This window comes from Schistocerca piceifrons, chromosome 3 (assembly GCF_021461385.2).
Source record: "Schistocerca piceifrons isolate TAMUIC-IGC-003096 chromosome 3, iqSchPice1.1, whole genome shotgun sequence".
Taxonomy (NCBI): domain Eukaryota; kingdom Metazoa; phylum Arthropoda; class Insecta; order Orthoptera; family Acrididae; genus Schistocerca; species Schistocerca piceifrons.
In genome coordinates, this window is record NC_060140.1 from 538,760,729 (window position 1) to 538,779,824 (window position 19,096).

Here is a 19,096-nt window from a genome sequence, read left to right on the forward strand (position 1 = left end):
TTAAAATAGACAATCCACCAAACGTAACAGACATGGAACACTTCTGGAGCAACATATGGTCAAACCCGGTACGACGTAACAGGCATGCATGGTGGATACAAGCAGAAACAGACACATACAAGATGATACCACAACTGCCTGAAGTGATAATTTTGCAACATAAAGTCACCCGAGCAATTAATTCTACGCAAAATTGGAAAGCCCCTGGAAAAGATAAAATAACAAATTTCTGGCTAAAGAAGTTCACCTCAACACATTCACATCTAACTAAATTATTTAACAGTTACATTGCAGACCCATACACATTCCCTGACACACTTACACATCGAATAACTTATCTGAAACCTAAAGATCAAGCAGACACACCAAACCCCGCAAAATATCGCCCCATAACATGCCTACCAACAATATACAAAATATTAATTTCAGTCATTACACAGTAATTAATGACACATACAACACAGAACAAAATTATAAATGAAGAACAAAAAGCCTGTTGCAAAGGAGCACGAGGATGTAAAGAGCAACTGATAATAGATGCAGAGGTGACATATCAAGCTAAAACTAAACAAAGGTCGCTGCACTACGCCTACATTGATTACCAAAAAGCTTTTGATAGTGTACCCCACTCATAGTTACTACAAATATTGGAAATATACAAAGTAGATCCTAAATTGATACAGTTCCTAAACATAGTAATGAAAAATTGGAAAACCACACTTAATATCCAAACATATTAAAATAATATCACATCACAGCCAATACAGATCAAGCGTGGAATATACCAAGGAGACTCATTAAGTCCTTTCTGGTTCTGCCTTGCTCTGAACCCACTATCCAACAAGCTAAATAATACAAATTATGGATACTATATTACTGGAACATACCAACACAAAATCACACATTTGCTATACATGGATGATCTAAAACTACTGGCAGCAACAAATCAACAACTCAACCAATTACTAAAGATAACAGAAGTATTCAGCAATGATATAAATATGGCTTTTGGAACAGATAAATGTAAGAAAAATAGCGTAGTCTAGGGAAAACACACTAAACAAGAAGATTACGTATTGGATAACCACAGCGACTGCATAGAAGCGATGGAAAAAACAGATGCCTATAAATATCTAGGATACAGACAAAAAATAGGAATAGATAATACAAATATTAAAGAAGAACTAAAAGAAAAATATAGACAAAGATTAACAAAAATACTGAAAACAGAATTGACAGCAAGAAACAAGACAAAAGCTATAAATACCTATGCTATACCAATATTGACCTACTCATTTGGAGTAGTGACATGGAGTAACACAGACCTAGAAGCACTCAATACACTTACACCATCATAATGCCACAAATATTGAATACATCACATACGTTCAGCAACAGAAAGATTCACATTAAGCAGAAAGGAAGGAGGAAGGGGATTTATCGACATCAAAAACCTTCGTTATGGACAGATAGACAATGTAAGAAAACTCTTTATAGAACGGGCAGTAACTAGCGAAATACACAAAGCAATCACTCATATAAATACATCGGCTACACCATTGTAATTTCATAACCACTTCTACAACCCTTTAGATCACATAACATCAACAGATACGAAGTAAGTAAATTGGATAAAGAAAACACTACATGGTAAGCAACCGTATCATCTAACACAGCCACACATCGATTAAGACGCATCCAACACATGGCTAAGAAAAGGCAATATACACAGTGAGACGGAAGGATTCATGATTGCAATACAGGATCAAACAATAAACGCCAGATATTACAGCAAGCATATTATTAAAGATCCCAATACCACAACAATTAAATGCAGACTTTGCAAACAACAAATAGAAACAGTAGATCACATCACAAGCGGATGTACAATACTAGCAAATACAGAGTACCCCAGAAGACATAACAATGTAGCAAAAATAATACATCAACAACTTGCCATAGAACATAAACTAATAAAACAACACGTTCCCACATACAAGTATGCACCACAAAATATACTGGATAACGATGAATACAAATTAAACTGCAACAGAACCATTATAACAGATAAAACAACTCCACATAACAAACCTGACATCATACTCACCTATAAAAAGAAGAAATTAACACAACTAATCGAAATATCCATACCCAATACAACAAATATACAGAAGAAAACAGGAGAAAAAATTGAAAAATACATCCAACTGGCTGAGGAAGTCAAGGACATGTGGCATCAGGATAAAGTTGACATTATACCAATTATACTATCAGCTACAGGAGTCATACCACACAATATCCACCAGCACATCAACGCAATACAGCTACATCCAAACGTACATATACAACTACAGAAATCTGTAGTTATTGATACATGTTCAATTACCCGAAAGTTCTTAAATACAATGTAACATATACCGTACAGTTAAAAGGAAGTCACACTTGATCAAGGTCCGCGTCACTTTCTATTTTTAACCAGACGTAACGTCTGAGACAGGAAAGAGAAATAATAATGAAACAAGAGCCGTGCCTGTGGCCACTCACCTCGAAGCGTAGGTCGCCAACCGGCGGCTCGGCGTACGGAATGCCCAGGAAGGCGGAGTACGTCGTGTTGTAGGCGCTCGTGGCTGTGCTGCCTCTCAGTACGCCCTCCTGCACGGCCACCAGCACCTCGTCACCCTGTCGTAGCGTTGTTACATTTGAGTAAGCGAACGTCACAAAAAATTCAAAATACAAAATCTTAAATCTGTTTATGTTTTAAATATGGAAACTGTTTGGTTGAGCCGTCCGGGTTGGCCGAGCGGTTCTAGGCGCTACAGTCTGGAACCGCGCGACCGCTACGGTCGCAGGTTCGAATCCTGCCTCGGACATGGATGTGTGTGATGTCTTTAGGTCAGTTAGGTTTAAGCAGTTCTAAGTTCTAGGGGACTGATGACCTCAGCAGTTAAGTTCCATAGTGCTCAGAGCCATTTGAATCATTTTTTTGTTTGGTTGATGACCAATTCTCCGCAGTATCTAGATAAATATTTACTTGTAAACAAAAAGCCTTATTTATAACATGTCAGTACGAGAAATGTGATTAGTTTGTTGAACACCATGTTTCCTCTACTGGCTTATTACACTGACGGAAAAATACAGCAATCTCAAAAAATAATCAATGTAGATTAATAAAATTTCGGGAATACATTTGTCTAGGTAACATATTTAAGTGATACAACACTGCTAGAAAACAGGTTAATATAAGCGCTAGATAAGCCATTCGAAAATAGAAACGCTGGTACGTTAGTAATCGGTGTAACTGACAGAACGTTGAATGCAAGCATGCACCCGTGCTTGCCTTGAGTTGTACAGGTGCCAGATGTCAGTTTGTAGGTTGGAATTCCATGCCCGTTGCACTTGGTCGGTAAATACTGGAACGGTTAATGCTGGTCTTGGATGACGCTGAAGTTGTCGGCAAATGATGTCACATACGTGAGCGACTAGAGACAGATCCGTTGATCGAGCAGGCCAAGGCAACATGCCGACACTCTGTAGAGCAGCTTGGGCTACAACAGCGGTATGTGGGCGAGCGTTATCCAGCGGGAAAATCTCCCACGGGACGATGTTCATGAATGGCAGCACAACAGGCCGAATTGCCAGGCTGACGTACGGTTTTGCAGTCAGGGTTCGCGGTATAACTGCGAGTGTGTTCCTGCTGTCATAGGAAATCACTCCCCAGACCATAACTCTAGGTGTAGGTCGAGCGTCTCTACCACGCACACAGATTGGTTGCAGGCCCTCAGGTGGCCTCCTCCTAACCGACACATGGCTATCGCTGGCACCGAGGCTGAACCAACTTTCATTAGAAAACACAACAGACCTCCACCATCACCTCCAATGAGCTCTCGCTTGACACCACTGAAATCGCAAATGGTGGTGGTTTAGGGGCAGTGGAATGCACACTAAGAGGCGTCTGGCTTGGAACTGTCTGTGAAATAACCTATTTGTAACAGTTTGTTGCGACTGTGGTGCCCTTCTCTCTTGGTAGTGCCACATGGCCATCCGGAGACTGGTCTTCTTGCGACCGTGCATTTTCATGACCATCGCTGCCAGTACTTATATACAATGGCTAAATTCCTGCCAAGTCTCCCTGTATTATCGCAGAAGGAACACTCAGGTTCTCGCAGCCTTATTACATGACCTCGTTCCAACTCAGTGAGATGTTAGTAAAGGGGTTTTTGTCCCTTATAAATTTTCTTGACCAACCGACTCATCTCGTCCACTCTCAAACGTAACTAACACTCACGACCGTAACAGCGTGTATTTAAAGCAAACCTGATTTACATCCTCAGAATGGCACGAACTGACATCATCTTTCATATGTAGGAACATGGCTACCCGCATCGTTTATGTTACGCAATACCTTCCTGGTGTTGCGATTTTTTTTTGTCAGGGTATTAGTTTGGTTGTTTAACTGTGCAGCATTATTTAGCAGCACTTTCCAAATTTCTTTTCTCCGTTATTTAAGTATAGTTGTTAAACCATGAGTGTTATATTTTGTTATGTACTTTTTTATATATTGGGTATTTTGCCTGCTATTCTGCCCCGAAAATCGCGAACATTCAAAGCGTAATGTAGTACTTATTTGGTGATTTTTGTTCAGCAAATTGATATATTGTTCATTTATTTATTTATTTATTGGTATTTGCGTGCCAGTTCACTTGTAGAATGTCTTTTGCCATAGTAAATACTGTAACGAGATTGCATCACAGTATAACAGTTTAATCTTAGTGTGATTCCGAAAGACACTACTGTCGGTGAAATTTCCAGGAGACTAGGATGACATATTGTTAGACTAGTATGACGTATTGCTGCAAACCATTGCAATTTAGTCTGAGTGATTTATAATCAACGATGATGCAAAGCGATTTGCTACCAGTATGTTAGATCAAAATGCGAGTATCACGGAAACGCTTTTCTAACCCAAACGGAAACTCCTGGCGAGAAGATGACGTTCTTTTCGTGAAAAATAGCTAATGTTTAGAGGATCGGCAGATTGCAGAACAATTCCACTGCCATCATCGTACATTTTGCGTCGTACGACCTCAAACAGAGTATAAGGGACATAAAGGCTCGTACAGAAGCATACGGACAGTCGTTTTTTCCTCGCTAGGGGTTTGCTAATGGAACAGGAAAGGGATAGCTAGCAGTAGAGAACTTCGCCAGGGAAGATAAAGGATCCCACGATCGAGTCCCGGTCCAACAACAGTTTCAATCTGCTACGAAGTTTCATACCTGTTGATGTTGAATTGCTGGCCGCTGTGACCGAGCGGTTCTAGGCGCTTCAGTCCACAACCGCGCGACTGCTCCGGTCGCAGGTTCGAATCCTGCCTCGGGCATGGATGTGTGTTATGTCCTTGGTTAGTTAGGTTTAAGTAGTTCTAAGTTCAAGGGGACTGATGACCTCAGATAGTGCTCAGAGCCATTTGAACAATTTTTTTATGTTGGATTACAGCACCGTAAATGCATTGAATGATTATATCCGTAATCTTGAACTTCCATGACGCAGCAGTCACTATCGATAGCATTCGCAGTTAAGAGTCAACATTAACAATGTAAATCAGAACTTCTTCAGTGATTTTTATTCAGCAAATTTATATCTTGACCATTATTTATTTATTTATTTACTGGTATTTCGGTGTCAGTTTACCTGTAGAATATCTTTTGCTATAGTAAATACTATAACGAGATTGTATCAGTCGTAGGGAGCACGGTACAGTCTCTAAGAGAGTAATACACACAATGTTCCAACCTCCATGACATATCTTCCCCTTTGCATGGTCATTACGTCTTTCGTTGTGCAACTTTTGTCAACTGTTTACTCTTTACAGGCTTTCATTAGCACTTTGGAATTGCCGTAAATAATACAAAACATTAACGGCAGGAAACTTTATGTATCATTGCTTGCAATTAGTATAAGCACTATTCCGTATTTTGATTTCCACTTATCAGTGAATCTCTGCCGTTTCATCCTTACGATGTCTATTTTGATCATTTTGAGTAGTTACTGAGGATAAATTACTTGAATTAAGGCACTCTTTTTAGTATAGCTGCTGATAAATTGAAATGAAACTGCAGAATATCTCTCTATGTTATGTTTTCAATTGCTAAGCCATTGGTCGTCTCCATAAATTTATACTATAGACATTAATTACAATTAACTGGTGAATATATTGCAAAGCCGACGTTAGGATACTTAGTCTGTTCAGTATGTGACATGTGAGATTTATTTATGCTCACATTCCTTACTTCTGAGCGAAAGACTTGATAGGCAATCTTTGGTCCTTACAAAATTCAGTGAGATACTAAATTAGCGAGTGAACATACTGCAGCGACCAGGGATAAAAAGGACCGCTACGGTGTTGAGATGGTGGAGTGGCGGAGTGGTGAGGTGGTTGTGTTAGCCAGTGATGGCTAGGAAACCTCAGCTGTAAAGTAAATCATCTTTACTGAGTTTCGCACTACAAGAGCGCCGGCCACGGCGTGCCACACTTCACCCGGGCGACGTGTAGGGGCCGCGCGCGGGCCATGGCTCGGTTTGTCTGGAGCGACATTTCATTTACTACTGCGGTGCTGCATTTTTCGGTCGGCACAACTATCGTCAGTTCGACAGAATCGTGGTCTCGATCTGTTTTCCCTTCGCTACTTGTTCGTGGCGTGAAGGACTTTGACAAGTCCCGTGGCTGTTTGCACAAAAAGGGGTAGTCTAGCGAACTATCATCACAACCCTTTAAAAATGAATGGGAATGACAGATTAGAGAGACGAGTATTCTCAGTATAAATTGAGCAGTCACATAAGCGACATGTACTGGAAATTTGCTGTGAAACGATATTACAATACCATGCACAAATAATTGAAAGATTTAGCTGCTAATGAAAGAGCAACAAATTACAACGATAGATAGGATTCACTGTTCTATACAAGAGGTACTTCGTGCTAGACTTTGCAGGCATTGAGCACGAGAAGTAATTAGTGCTACAAATAGTAAAATTTCTAAAGCCGCACGCAATATTATTTCGTTGGAATAAAACCAAAACTATGGGGACATTATATATTGGTGCAAAGTAGGTTGGTTAAGACAAGGAGCAAGTCTGGAACGATGTTTCAATTTAAAACTCACTATTGTTGAATTTACGACGAAAAAAGTTGTTCAGGTACGACAATTATAGCACCCAGAATGCATTGTATGCGTCGTATTTTAAGTGCACTAGACTGCACTCTGTCCACAGTAAAACATTGCAACGTGAGAAACAACTTCTTTCCGATCTGATGGGGAAATGTTTTTAAAAAATCACTTTATAGAAGGGACACTTCCTGAGAAACCAAGGTCAGTTCCCCAAGCTCACTGCCATTAAAGCAAACGCGAGGTTTGAAGAATTCATTGTGGTCTTGAAAGAATTACAGGGCTCGTTTGCTAATCTTTTTGAGAACACTGCCGATGTCATATCTGTTTTTGAACGGCTATCTAGACGGTTTGCCCTTTCAGTTGAAAGCGCTCGTGTCCACGAGCAGATGTAACTGATTGATCTGCAAGGTAATTCCTGCTTTAATGGCAAATCCGTTTACGTTAAAACTTTGTATGATGTCTACATTGCTGTCCTCAAGTAGAATTTCCTCGCCTCCATAATTTGTGTGAAAGACTTTTCCTCAATTTTAAAACCAAATAAAGTCACGATTATGTGGCAACCTGAGTTCTAAAAATCTGTGAAATTGTCTGCGTCTCTCCATACTCCGTCAGTTTGTAGCAGATAAAAATTATATTATCTCTTACAATTAAACAATGCTGAAAATGTGTTTGCGATCTGTGTTGTTGAGAAATGTCACGTATAAAATCAAGTAATATGCAGTGTGACTGCGCTGCCATTTAAATGTGATGCTTTCGCAGTTTCCCCCTGTCTCCCCTCCTTCCGCTCAGACAGCGTAGTGTGGCGGTGGGGGAGTGTGCAGTGAGGCTGAGCGCTATGGTACTCTTGGCAGAGTGCCGTTCACGAGCCGAAATCTAGACCGGCCCTGCACTCAATGATGGAAGTGCTGCAGGCGCTGGGTCTGCTGGCTATGCCGTCAGCAGCGGAAGACCGGTGACGTGTGACGTATGCGACGTGCGTTGCTAGCTCTGGTTGCTTCACACAGCAACCATGTTCCGGGTGTCACTATGTGTCCATGTGCTAGAAGTGCGAGCGACGCGAACATCTGCCAGGGTTCTTGCAGAGGTCCACCCTGGTCGCCAACTACTGCCCTCTAAGGCAGAAGTTAGGCTGCTACTGTAAAACATGGAAATGGCTCATCTGTTGTACTGCTCCAGTTTCATGGTTGGGTACTTCGGTCTCGGTTATAAGACATGTTTTTATTTTTTACTATTAACTGAGTAAAAAACGAAACATCAATTAGCTGTAGCAGCAGTGCAAAGTTTTTTCGTTTTTAAATACGCCTTTTTTACAGAACATATAAATTTTATTCGTAAAATTTCCATTGCTTCGAAATGTTGCGTTATTACAGAAAATAGGAAAAGCGAATAACAATGTCAACAGAAGAGAGCAGTAGAACTGGTACAGCAGTGGTGAGACAATAATATACCTGTTACCAGGTGGCGTAGCCTGTAAGATGGCACGCTTGCGCATGCGATTTGCAAGACTTACCCCCATCTCGTCTGTGTGGTAGTTTCTCTCTGCTGTCGTCGGACACCAGCTCTGTTACAGAATGGCACCGTCCCTAGTCTGGGAGTAATTTTATGAAGTATGGTACCAATGAAGTACAACGCTCTGTTTGCTTTAAAAGGTTAAAAACTGGAGGAGCCACAACCAACTTGTGGCAATATATAAGGAGAAAATGTCAAACGTAACAAAAATTCATTCACTGTTTGCAACGAAAATAGCAGCTGATCTGCTGCCTATGTCTACATAGTATGCGTTTTTCAGCTTGTACGCTATGGAATCAGAGAAATTAACACCAAAAATAGCAGTTCAATCTCAGTTTTTTTCCCTTCAGTAGTGTCTTCGTCATTTCCAAATAGCAGTATGGTTCTCGATTACAGCATGATTTAAGCACAGTTTAAAATATTAGAATCAGTATGAGATTACTAGTAACTTTTTTTGTAGTAGATAACTACTTACCACTTTCAGAGAAAAACAGTGAAGGGTGGACGCTCTAAATTATCTTTTACTTGTCCGTTTATTTTAATATTATGATTTTACATATCTTGAAACTGATGTACTCAAAAGTTTTCAATCTTTGTTCGATTTCTATGTTCATTTATTATAAAAAACAGAAAATGGCTTATTTCATAAAGCAGTTATTTCGAGCAGTTTTAGTAGTTCAGTTAAACTGGAGTTGAAATAAATCAATATAACTGAAAAACGGTTGCTTCAGCGATAACCACCATCTCTAGAATAACATGGTCGAGACTTTCATGGCCCCGGCGTCGTGAAGGGTGCTGCTAGATTGCTCATAACTGTGCTACACTCAATGAGAGTTTTTAGTGGTTAATGGCACGTTTGTTGTGCCAATATGTTGCTTCCAGGCACGTACAGATCAACACCTTCGTGGTCCAACAGTGTGGAAAATCCCCTCAGGCCTGCTCGCATTTGCACGCTTTTATGCGACATTGCCAAAATTCCATCGCTGTTCATTCTGTACGGGTTTGCAGGCTTTAGCTTGTTAGAATATTTGTTTGTTCTGAATCTCCTAACAACAACTATGAGGCAATTTCTGTACCTGGAATCGACAATACTGCTCTGTTGTAGCTACATATTGATCACTTTGGTGTAAATCATGTGGTGATACATTGAGATACTAAATTTTATAAACCTTCTGTATGCCTATCTTTATACATCAAAATACACTATTTCCTTCTATAAACAGCTGTGTAGTTTGAAACTTCCTAAAAGACTCAAACTTCGTTCTGGACTAGAACTGTAGTCTGACACCTTCACTTTTCGATGGCATGTGTTCTTCCGAGTATCTGAGCACGATTTATGACACGCTCTCAAAGGAAAAGTCCCAGGTTCCAAGCCCTGGTCTAGTACGCAGTTTTAATCTGCCAGAAACTTTCAAATCAGAGTACCGTCCACTGCAGAATGAATATTCATTCTCGTACATAATTACATGTTATTGGCGTCTCTCACTTAAGGGGAGTACGTATGGCGGAATTGGTCAAAAAGGGACATTTTCGGATTATTATCTCTTATTAATATTTGATCTCTCCTGAATAATGTGATGCATTATTTGTCGAAAAATTCCAATTGGAAGTGTAGTTTTCATCATTTCAAAGTTAACAGTGTGTGTGTAAAATTATCCGGTCGTTCTGCACTGACTCGCCTAACTACCTTTATCTCTTGAACTATTCAATCTAGAAGGCTGTGGTTTGCAGCTATTTATTCCTTGAAATCATGTTAATGTTCGTGTTAAGAGGTTGGATGCACTGTGTAAACAGAAATGGCGGTATAGCACATGCATTTTGTTTATTTACTTTGTGGGTGTCGTGTTTCATAAGTTTTGAGCTGAAAACATGGTGGTTTGGTGTGTTGTTATACGCTCTTATACCTCTTTTCAACATGACGAAAAGAAACGGCTGTTTTAAGAAGCGACACTTCCATGGGAATCAGTATATCACAAAACATGAATCCAGTGTTGATCCTGAAATAGATTTTTCACAGATCCGTGATAAGAACACGCCTACTAGTGCTTCGAAGAGGAAACTTGGAGACCATGAGGATTTATTTATTGGAAAAGATCAAAATAGTTTAGGTTATGTTCTTTTAGATTTCAGTGTGTTAGGACAAGTTTTGCAAGATGCTGTGTCATGTAAGGTTTGTGGTGGGCAAATTAGCATCTCTGAGGACTGGACTGGGCTGGACTGGCTAACAAACTTGATATTCAGTGCGAAGTTTGCAGGCTCTCGACATCATTTTGGACTTCTGAAAAGAGCAAGAATGACTTGTTTGAGAGCAATGTTAGATTCCTGCATGGAATGAGGTGCATTGGGAAAGGATTGACTGCAGCTGAAGTATTACGTGCAACGCTGAACTTGCCAAACCCACCAACCAGATCAAGTAAGTACACAGAAGCAGTTGGTGAATGTGTCAAATCTGTTGCTGTTGCTTCTGTGAAAGCTGCTGCTAAAGAAGCAGTATAATTACACAACAGACTTATCTGTGGAAGTTGATGGCATATGGCAAAAGAGAGGTCACGCATCAAAAAAATTCAGTTGCAACTGTCACTAGTGTTGACACAGGTAAAGTTTTAGACACTGAAGTGCTAACTAAATACTGTCATCAGTGTAAATCAGTTGATGAAACAAATGAAAGCCATAAAACAAATTGTGCTAAGAATTAGGAGGGAACTAGTGGGGGTATGGAGGCTACTGCAGTTGTTTCTATGTTCAGACGTTCACAACAGGAGAGAGATGTGCGTTACACTGAGTACTTGGGGGATGGTGTTTCAAAAGCTTACAAATCAGCAGTGGAAAGCCAACCTTATGGTAATAACAGATTGTTAAGATTGAATGTGTGGTCCACCTTCAAAAACAGATGGGAACACGTCTCCAAAAACTGAAGCAGACAAAAGGAAAGGAGAAGTTATCAGATGGAAGGCCTCTAAATGGTAAACGAAAACTTAGACAAAAACATTGATTAACTCAAGCATTATTATGGAATGGCAATAAGAAAGAATAGACATGATCTACAAGGGATAAAATGAGCAGTGTGGGCTACATTCTTCCACAAATCTTCCGCTGATGGTACGCCTATACATGGTCTTTGTCCCCCTAGTGCTGATTCATGGTGCAAGTACCGCAAAGCTCAGGCAGCGGGTAGCGAGGAACAATTTAGGCACAAAAATAGCATACCATCTGCAGTGATGGAAGCTATTAAACCAATATATAGAGAATTAGCTGATCCAAACCTTCTTTCTAAATGTCTCCATGGTCGAACACAAAACCCGAATGAGTCTTTCAATAATGTAATTTGGACCCGCATACCAAAAAATGTTAGCACTGAATAGGGGATCATGGAGGAATTTTATAAGGGGGACTATGCTCCAGACCGAACGCTGAAAGGCATAATCAGTCTTAAATGATGATGATGATGATGATGATGATACCAAAAAATGTCTTTGTTGGCAGGAAAACTCTATGGTTGGGCGTTTGTGATGATCCGATAACGTTTAATGATGGTATAAAGGGACGAATTGGGGTACTAGAGGAACTTGGTATCACTCCAGGTGCCAACACACTGCAAGCCTTTCAGCGAATGGATCGACTTAGGATCATGAAAGCCCAGCGTGCAGCAGAGAAAATGACTAAAGAAGCAAGAGGCGGGAAAAGAAGGAAGCTTCTAGGTTTGCAGGATAGTCAAGAACAGGATCCAGATAATGCTGATTATGGGCCTGGCTGTTTCTAGAAGCTGGCATGCCTCCATGTGTAAGTTAATATTAAATAAAATGTTTGAACTTGATTTGCCGGAAACGGCATTTTTAAAATTATTTGACCCATTATCTCAGGAACTATTACAGATACATATCTCTAATTTCCACTATGTTACCGCTTAGTATACTGCAGCTACTGAACCTCCCAAAACATCTCTACCTCTAATGGTTTTTTACTTACGGAAGAAAAAGTGGATTTTTAAAAGAAAATATTGAACAACATTTTTAAAAAATCAGAACTAGCTAACTATTTCTTTGTACATTTTGATTCTGGTTCAGTAATCAGAAAAGGAGTGATACTACACATCCCAAAAATTTCATGTCTTTGTCACAGGTTTTGAGATAATGGGTCATCAATATTGCAAATTTAACACGTGGGTATAGGACATACGTACTCCCCTTAAATAAGTGGACGATGAACGGAATAACGGGTTCCCTTACACACTTAGTTCGTTACCTTTCCGTAGTCTCAAAAACATTTTAATTTTTTACGTTACCTGGGTTTATAACAAAATATTTGTTTTCCTTCCCTATAATTCAGTGATGTTATGATTTACAAAAGCGTGCGACTTCATTCATAGAGTCAAAATCCTTAGAAAAATTAAACCACTGGAGAATATTTATCGTCTTCCAATTTTTATTTGCTAGATGATGGTAATTTATCAAAGAATGAATCTTAATTATGTACAATGGGAGACAAGAGTATTTGCAGATGCATCTCTGCCTGAGGCGGAGACGTACGTACTTTTTTCTGTATTTTGCCACACATGTGGCTTATGGTAAGTATTACAATATCCTTCGTCTACGTGATATATTATTTAGTCTTTCGTAGCCCTTGGTGGAACACCATTGATTAGTATGGTCAACAAAAGTGCTCAATAATTTTTCGTCCAAACCGAACACAACAGCACTCTAAGTTTGTATTTGAACAGAACTATTCTACGTAATCCTGCATACTTCAGAATTGAAATATTTTAGTTATCTGGTTGTTGGTAGCAAGGTAAAGTCTTCTCAAAATGGTTACGCTCCAGTACATTGGAAATATTCACAATAGCACTTCATGTGGACAAAAGTATATTATTGATGCCGACTACTGCTCTTTATGAAAAGCACCGCATTTGCCAATAACATGTAGGGCTCAGTTCAATTACCACCACACCATTACACTTTGGGAAGGCTTCCAGTAATTCCTGGCACACTAAAACAAAAATTTGTTTCCATCATTCCTGAAATATTGTTAACACATGTTGCCATCGTTTTTATTCAGATGATCTGCCACGCTGTTCACACCCTCGTTCAAGTTGGGGCTTCAAGCAGTACAGGTTAGCAAATCTTAATGATTTTCTTCAAAATACAAGACAATAATATGGCTGCGAGATATGCCATGCTCTTATACGAAAGGTCTGCATTATGGTTTATTAATCCATTTTAAAGACATTTACATTTAGTTTGCGGTCAACAAAAGACGGGATCCATGCCCAGATCAAGAAGAAGAGCCGCAGTCCATCATAGCATCTCTGCAGTAATTCGTTATCGCGCTCACGGACTCAGGTATGCATGACTTACTAGATATCTGCCTGGTTCACTCACCCATCTATCACGTTAGGTATGTATTGTAACTCGTCACTAAGTAGATCAACCTTCAGCTGCTCCAACATTGGACTCCAATCGGTATTGTGTAAAAACAGCTGAAGCTTTCCAAATAAAACTAACGTTTTTAACATCTACATCTTTAGCTATATATTTATTTATTTCTCAATACTCACCATGACAACGAACACATTTCCACCGACGAGAGACCATTTTACTGATATCATCACTGCAGAATATTTGATTTTGTTGATGAAGCTACAACCTTACCTGTGCTTGTACCTCTTCATCATTGCTGAAGTAAAGTCCTCAAATGTGTTCTTCGAAACAGATGAAAATCGGATGGGGCCAAGTCGGGACCCTATGGATAATCGACTACACTAAACCCAAGGCAACGGACTGTTGCAGATGTCACAATCCTCGTGTGCGATCCGGTATTGTCATGCTGAAGGAGGGGGTGTTCATGTGAGGACGAAGTGTCCGAACTCGAAATTCGATTACAGCACACTGTTTCTCACGCATAGACATGGTTACATTATACTACGCCATGTTACACGCTCCAGTTCTGAGTCCTCTAGCGGCAGATGACTGTAAATGCGTAGACATGAAAAATAAAGATTTTTCTGTGGCTTTCGTAAATCCATTCAGCTAAATTCGGGATGGATCTTTGGTAAGAAACACACTGAATTTCTTCCGCATATTTATCCATTTCGACCCCGTGATCCGTCCCTAATTACTTTGTTATAGCCAGGACGCTCAAGCCTAGTGCTCCTTCTTCCTTTACATTTCTTCGTACGTAAATAAGAGCGTTGCTTTTGCCCACTCCAAGCGGCATTGAGCATAACGCCTCATGGTCTGCAAGCAGTGCAACCGTTAACTGGAGTTTTACTGTTATTCTATACCGACTTTCGTACGTGAGCTGCGCTGGAAGGCAGGTGGTTTGGGGTTTCTATCGCAAACTTTTTCAGTCTGCCAGGTAAGTTATTTGGTTTAATGATGTAGTCTTTACAAATTATAGCTAAAAATGGAGATGGTCGCAATTTAAACCTGTCAGATGAAATGCTGAGATGCTCAGCCGTGTAAGGACCAAACAATCATGTCAATCACACAATTATGTCCATTAACTGATTCTGGCAAAAGAAACATGACTGCAGTATCTGGGGATCTTGAAGTCAAATAGAGTAAGTTCAGTGGCATGTCTGGAAAGCTACAAAAACATACTGTATATGAAACACTGGTTGTAGGTATCGCAGTACTTACCTTTACCGAGGTTGCCATCCACAACAGAATAAGTAAAAGCCGGATTGTCTGTATGCTCCACATTCTTCTGCGGCTGATCTACACCGTAACATCGGTCAGTAATTCTACAGCAGATAGGCACGTCTGTACGACGGTTGAGTGAGGAATGTAATGGGTAGGGAGAGAGGGAGAAGAGAGATCGGAAGATAACATCCATTTCGCTCTCCTTCAGTAATAGATTGTCAGACTTTAATTACGTGATTACTTTGTGAAAAGTTTCATGTCGAGAACAGGTGACAGGAGATATCGATAAGCTATTTACAGTCCACTGATAACAAGATGTTCAGCGGTAGGACTATTAGCTCGCCTCTCTCTACGTGAGCCTACCATATGTTTGTACGTCAAGCTGAATTTTGCTGGTTTTTCACATACGACTTTTTTTAGCTTTTGTTGTGGTCTTTTACATTAAACATGTGCAAAAGGTTCCGAACTTTCTATGTTCTATTTGAACAATTCTTCGTAGATATGCACAGACACTTTAGTACATTTTTGTACTTCTGATACCGCACTGACTATATTCGTTGTTTAAACAGTCAATAAATATTCTTTACATAGTTTACATACTTGTAAACCCATCGTTAGCAATACTTAGATGAGTATCATGTCAATATTTATTACATGTGAAATGTAACGGTTGACATTGAGTATCCTCAGTATTTTATCTACATTTTATTGTGGTAACGAAGCTGCTGCCTGTGGCTTTAGGGATAGCCTCTTGGTCCTGCGTCTTTCACAGTTTTGCAGTAGGACTATTTGATACTGCAATTTTATAAATGTTAAATTATGACTTAACTGTTATTCTTGAGATATAACAGTGTCATTGTGAGGTTTTTATTACTGTATATGTTCTTACAAACATGAACATAAACCTAGTAAGGTAGCGATTTTTGCTGATTTGGTTTTCAGTTGGAAGACTGGTTTGATGCAGACGTCATGTTGGTCTATCCTCTTCATGCAATTCCATTTCTGCATAACGACGTAGATCCACGAGAAACTGCTTCCCAACATTTGTCTCCAACTCTGAATCGACCATTCCTTCATGCTTTACGATGTCCTATCCATCAGTCCTTACTCTTGTTCACATCGTGATAATGGCTATTTTCTCCTAATGTTTTTTTACTTACCTCAGTACTTATTCGATCAAACCGCTTAATCTTCAGCTTTCTCCTGTACTGCCTGTAGTACCACACTTCAAAAACGTCTTTTCTCTTTTCATCCTACCGCTTATTTTCCATGCTTCACTTCCACATAAAATAACAAACTTGACAAGCAATTTCTGAAAAGTATTCTTAACACTTAAATTTGCATTTGATCTTAGGGTGGGCCACAAGTCAGTTGTCGAAAATTCGTTTGGTGCAGTAATACGAAGTGAATCTTTCTTAGGGTTCTTCTTATTTTCCTAATATTTCTTCATTTTCTCCCCGAAGACCTTCTTTCTTTCTTCCGTCGACTTTGGTCGGTATGGTTTTGGATTCGTCTCTGGAATAACCTCCCAATTATCAGTTTTTCTTCTGAATGTCTCCCTGTGTGATGCGTTTGTTACGTCAGTTTTTGCTTTTGTCAAATCCTTCTTAACTTCAGTTACCCAAAGTATTGATGCTTTAAGGGATGTCACATTGACCAATAGACGTTTAGTTTTATGTTTCCGAGTAATCTGTCTAGGTGTCCATAGAACTTCATTCGTCTCTTTCTGATATCAGTTTCGATGTTTGTTACCTTTTCTGTTGTCTCGATGGTTTTTAGTCTGTATCCATCTTGTGCCTATCGTGGTTCCAGAATTTTTCTAATAATCTTTCTCTCCGAAACTTTCCTGGTAGATTAAAACTGTGTGCAGGACCGAGATTCGAACTCGGGACCTTTGCCTTTTGCGGACAAGTGCTCTACTTTCTGAGCTATCCAAGCACGACTCACGCCCCGTCCTCACAGCTGTACTTCAGCCAGTACCTCGTCTCCTACCTTCCAAACTTTACAGAACCTCTCCTGCGAACTTTGCAGAACTAAAACTTCTGGAACAAAGGATATTGCGGAGACATGGCTTAGACACAGCCTGGGGGATGTTTCCAGAATGAGATTTTCACTCTGCAGCGGAGTGTGCGCTGTTATGAAACTTTCCTGGCAAATTAAAACTGTGTGCCGGACCGAGACTCGAACTCGGGACCTTTGCCTTTTGCAGGCAATTGCTCTACCTTCTGAGCTACCCACGCACGACTCGAGTTCGAGTCTCGGCCCGGCACACAGTTTTAATCTGCCAGGAAAGTTTCATAACAGTGCACACTCCATTGCAGAGTGAAAGTTTCATTCTGGAATCTTTCTCTCTACTTTCTTAATTGGCTTGTAACTCTAGTTTTCGATTCAATGAGGGTGTTTCACTTGCATAGGTGACTGTCAGTTTGACTGCTATGTTATAGTGTCTGATTTTAGTGCCTTTTCACAGGCATTTTTTGTTATACAAATGTGAAACAAGTCTGGACGTTTTCTTGTTTTCTACAATCTGTTTTTTGTGCTACTTTTTCAAATCACTTTGGCTCAATAATTTCACCGAGGTACTTAAAGTGTTTGACTCTGTTGTTTTCACCATAATTTGTTTTAAGTTTCGGAATATCTAACTTGGAACACATGCATTCAGTCTTCTCAAAGGAGATTTGCACATTCTTTGAGGGTCTTGATTTGTTTTACTGCTGTTTCTTCTCTGTCAGTTAGAATCACCAAGTCATCTGCAAACGCTAAGTATGGAACGTTCAATTTTCCTTGACCTCTTCCTAGTTCGCTTGGCTTTCAAAAGTTTTGTTTTCTTATTTCTGTTTACCATTCTTTCGTTACTTATTATTAGAAACATACTACTAGCAGAGTTCATGGAACCTACAAAATATGATCAAAGTGGTTTTCATGCTGTTCCAAGTAAACACTGCTTTTTCAGCACTGATTTACATATTTCGCCATAAATCTTCTAGGATGGTAGGTTTTTTCAAGTTCTGATTGGATTCGTTCCTTCAAATAAAATATTGTCAATCTTGACGGAATAAACCTCATATTTTAGTATACTCCAGACTGAAAAATCCATGGGTTTGAGATAGTGAAAACAATTCAGTATTATTCCGTCTGCCAATCTGTTCCTCAAAGTTTTCAAATAAGACCTTCAGAAAACTATCCTGTCGCCAGGACAGTTTTCAAAACGGCTGCAGATATTCAGAAAGTGGACTATTTTGTAGTTGTAACAATGCTTCTTGAAGGATGTCTAGGTAATTTACAGGCCTGTCAGTGCCACTAAAAAAATAAAGTCCGATTAGTCCACTGCTGAAAATCCCTGCCTATACTTCGGCTTTTTGCAGGATTATGTACAGCACACGGAATTCCATAATATTATGCCTGTCCGGATCATTTTCATTTAGGCTTTGAAGTAAAGAAGACCTATAGGTCTTAAATTTCAGCTTTTTCTGGATCCTCCGTAAGCTGCTTCTTGCTATCTCATACTCCTTCGATGCTTTTCCTTGGGGGATCGCCGGCGACTGCACAAAACACTGCGTGACAAGATTATGTTCTCTTCTGCGATAACAGACTTTGGCCTACCTGAATGATGAAGCTACCGACTTAGTCTGTTGAAATCTTAAATTTAGTTTGCGAATATCTCGTCTTCTTTGAAAACTTTCCACAAACAAATCACAAACCCCACTGTAATGAAGAGACAATAATACAATTTTATAATGAAGAGCTCTGTCATGCTGATAACCAACATGAAATGTCTGCATG

At 39.7% G+C, this 19,096-nt stretch overlaps 1 protein-coding gene across 1 annotated transcript in view; it reads right to left on the bottom strand.

Annotated features, from left to right (window-relative positions):
• Positions 1–19,096, bottom strand: part of LOC124788820 (venom carboxylesterase-6-like) — a 184,084-nt gene that overhangs the window by 114,585 nt on the left and 50,403 nt on the right. Inside the window, exon 2 of the mRNA XM_047256100.1 lies at positions 2,545–2,679. Within this exon, the coding sequence (XP_047112056.1) occupies positions 2,545–2,679 (135 nt within the window). The remainder of the gene's footprint in view (positions 1–2,544; positions 2,680–19,096) is intronic.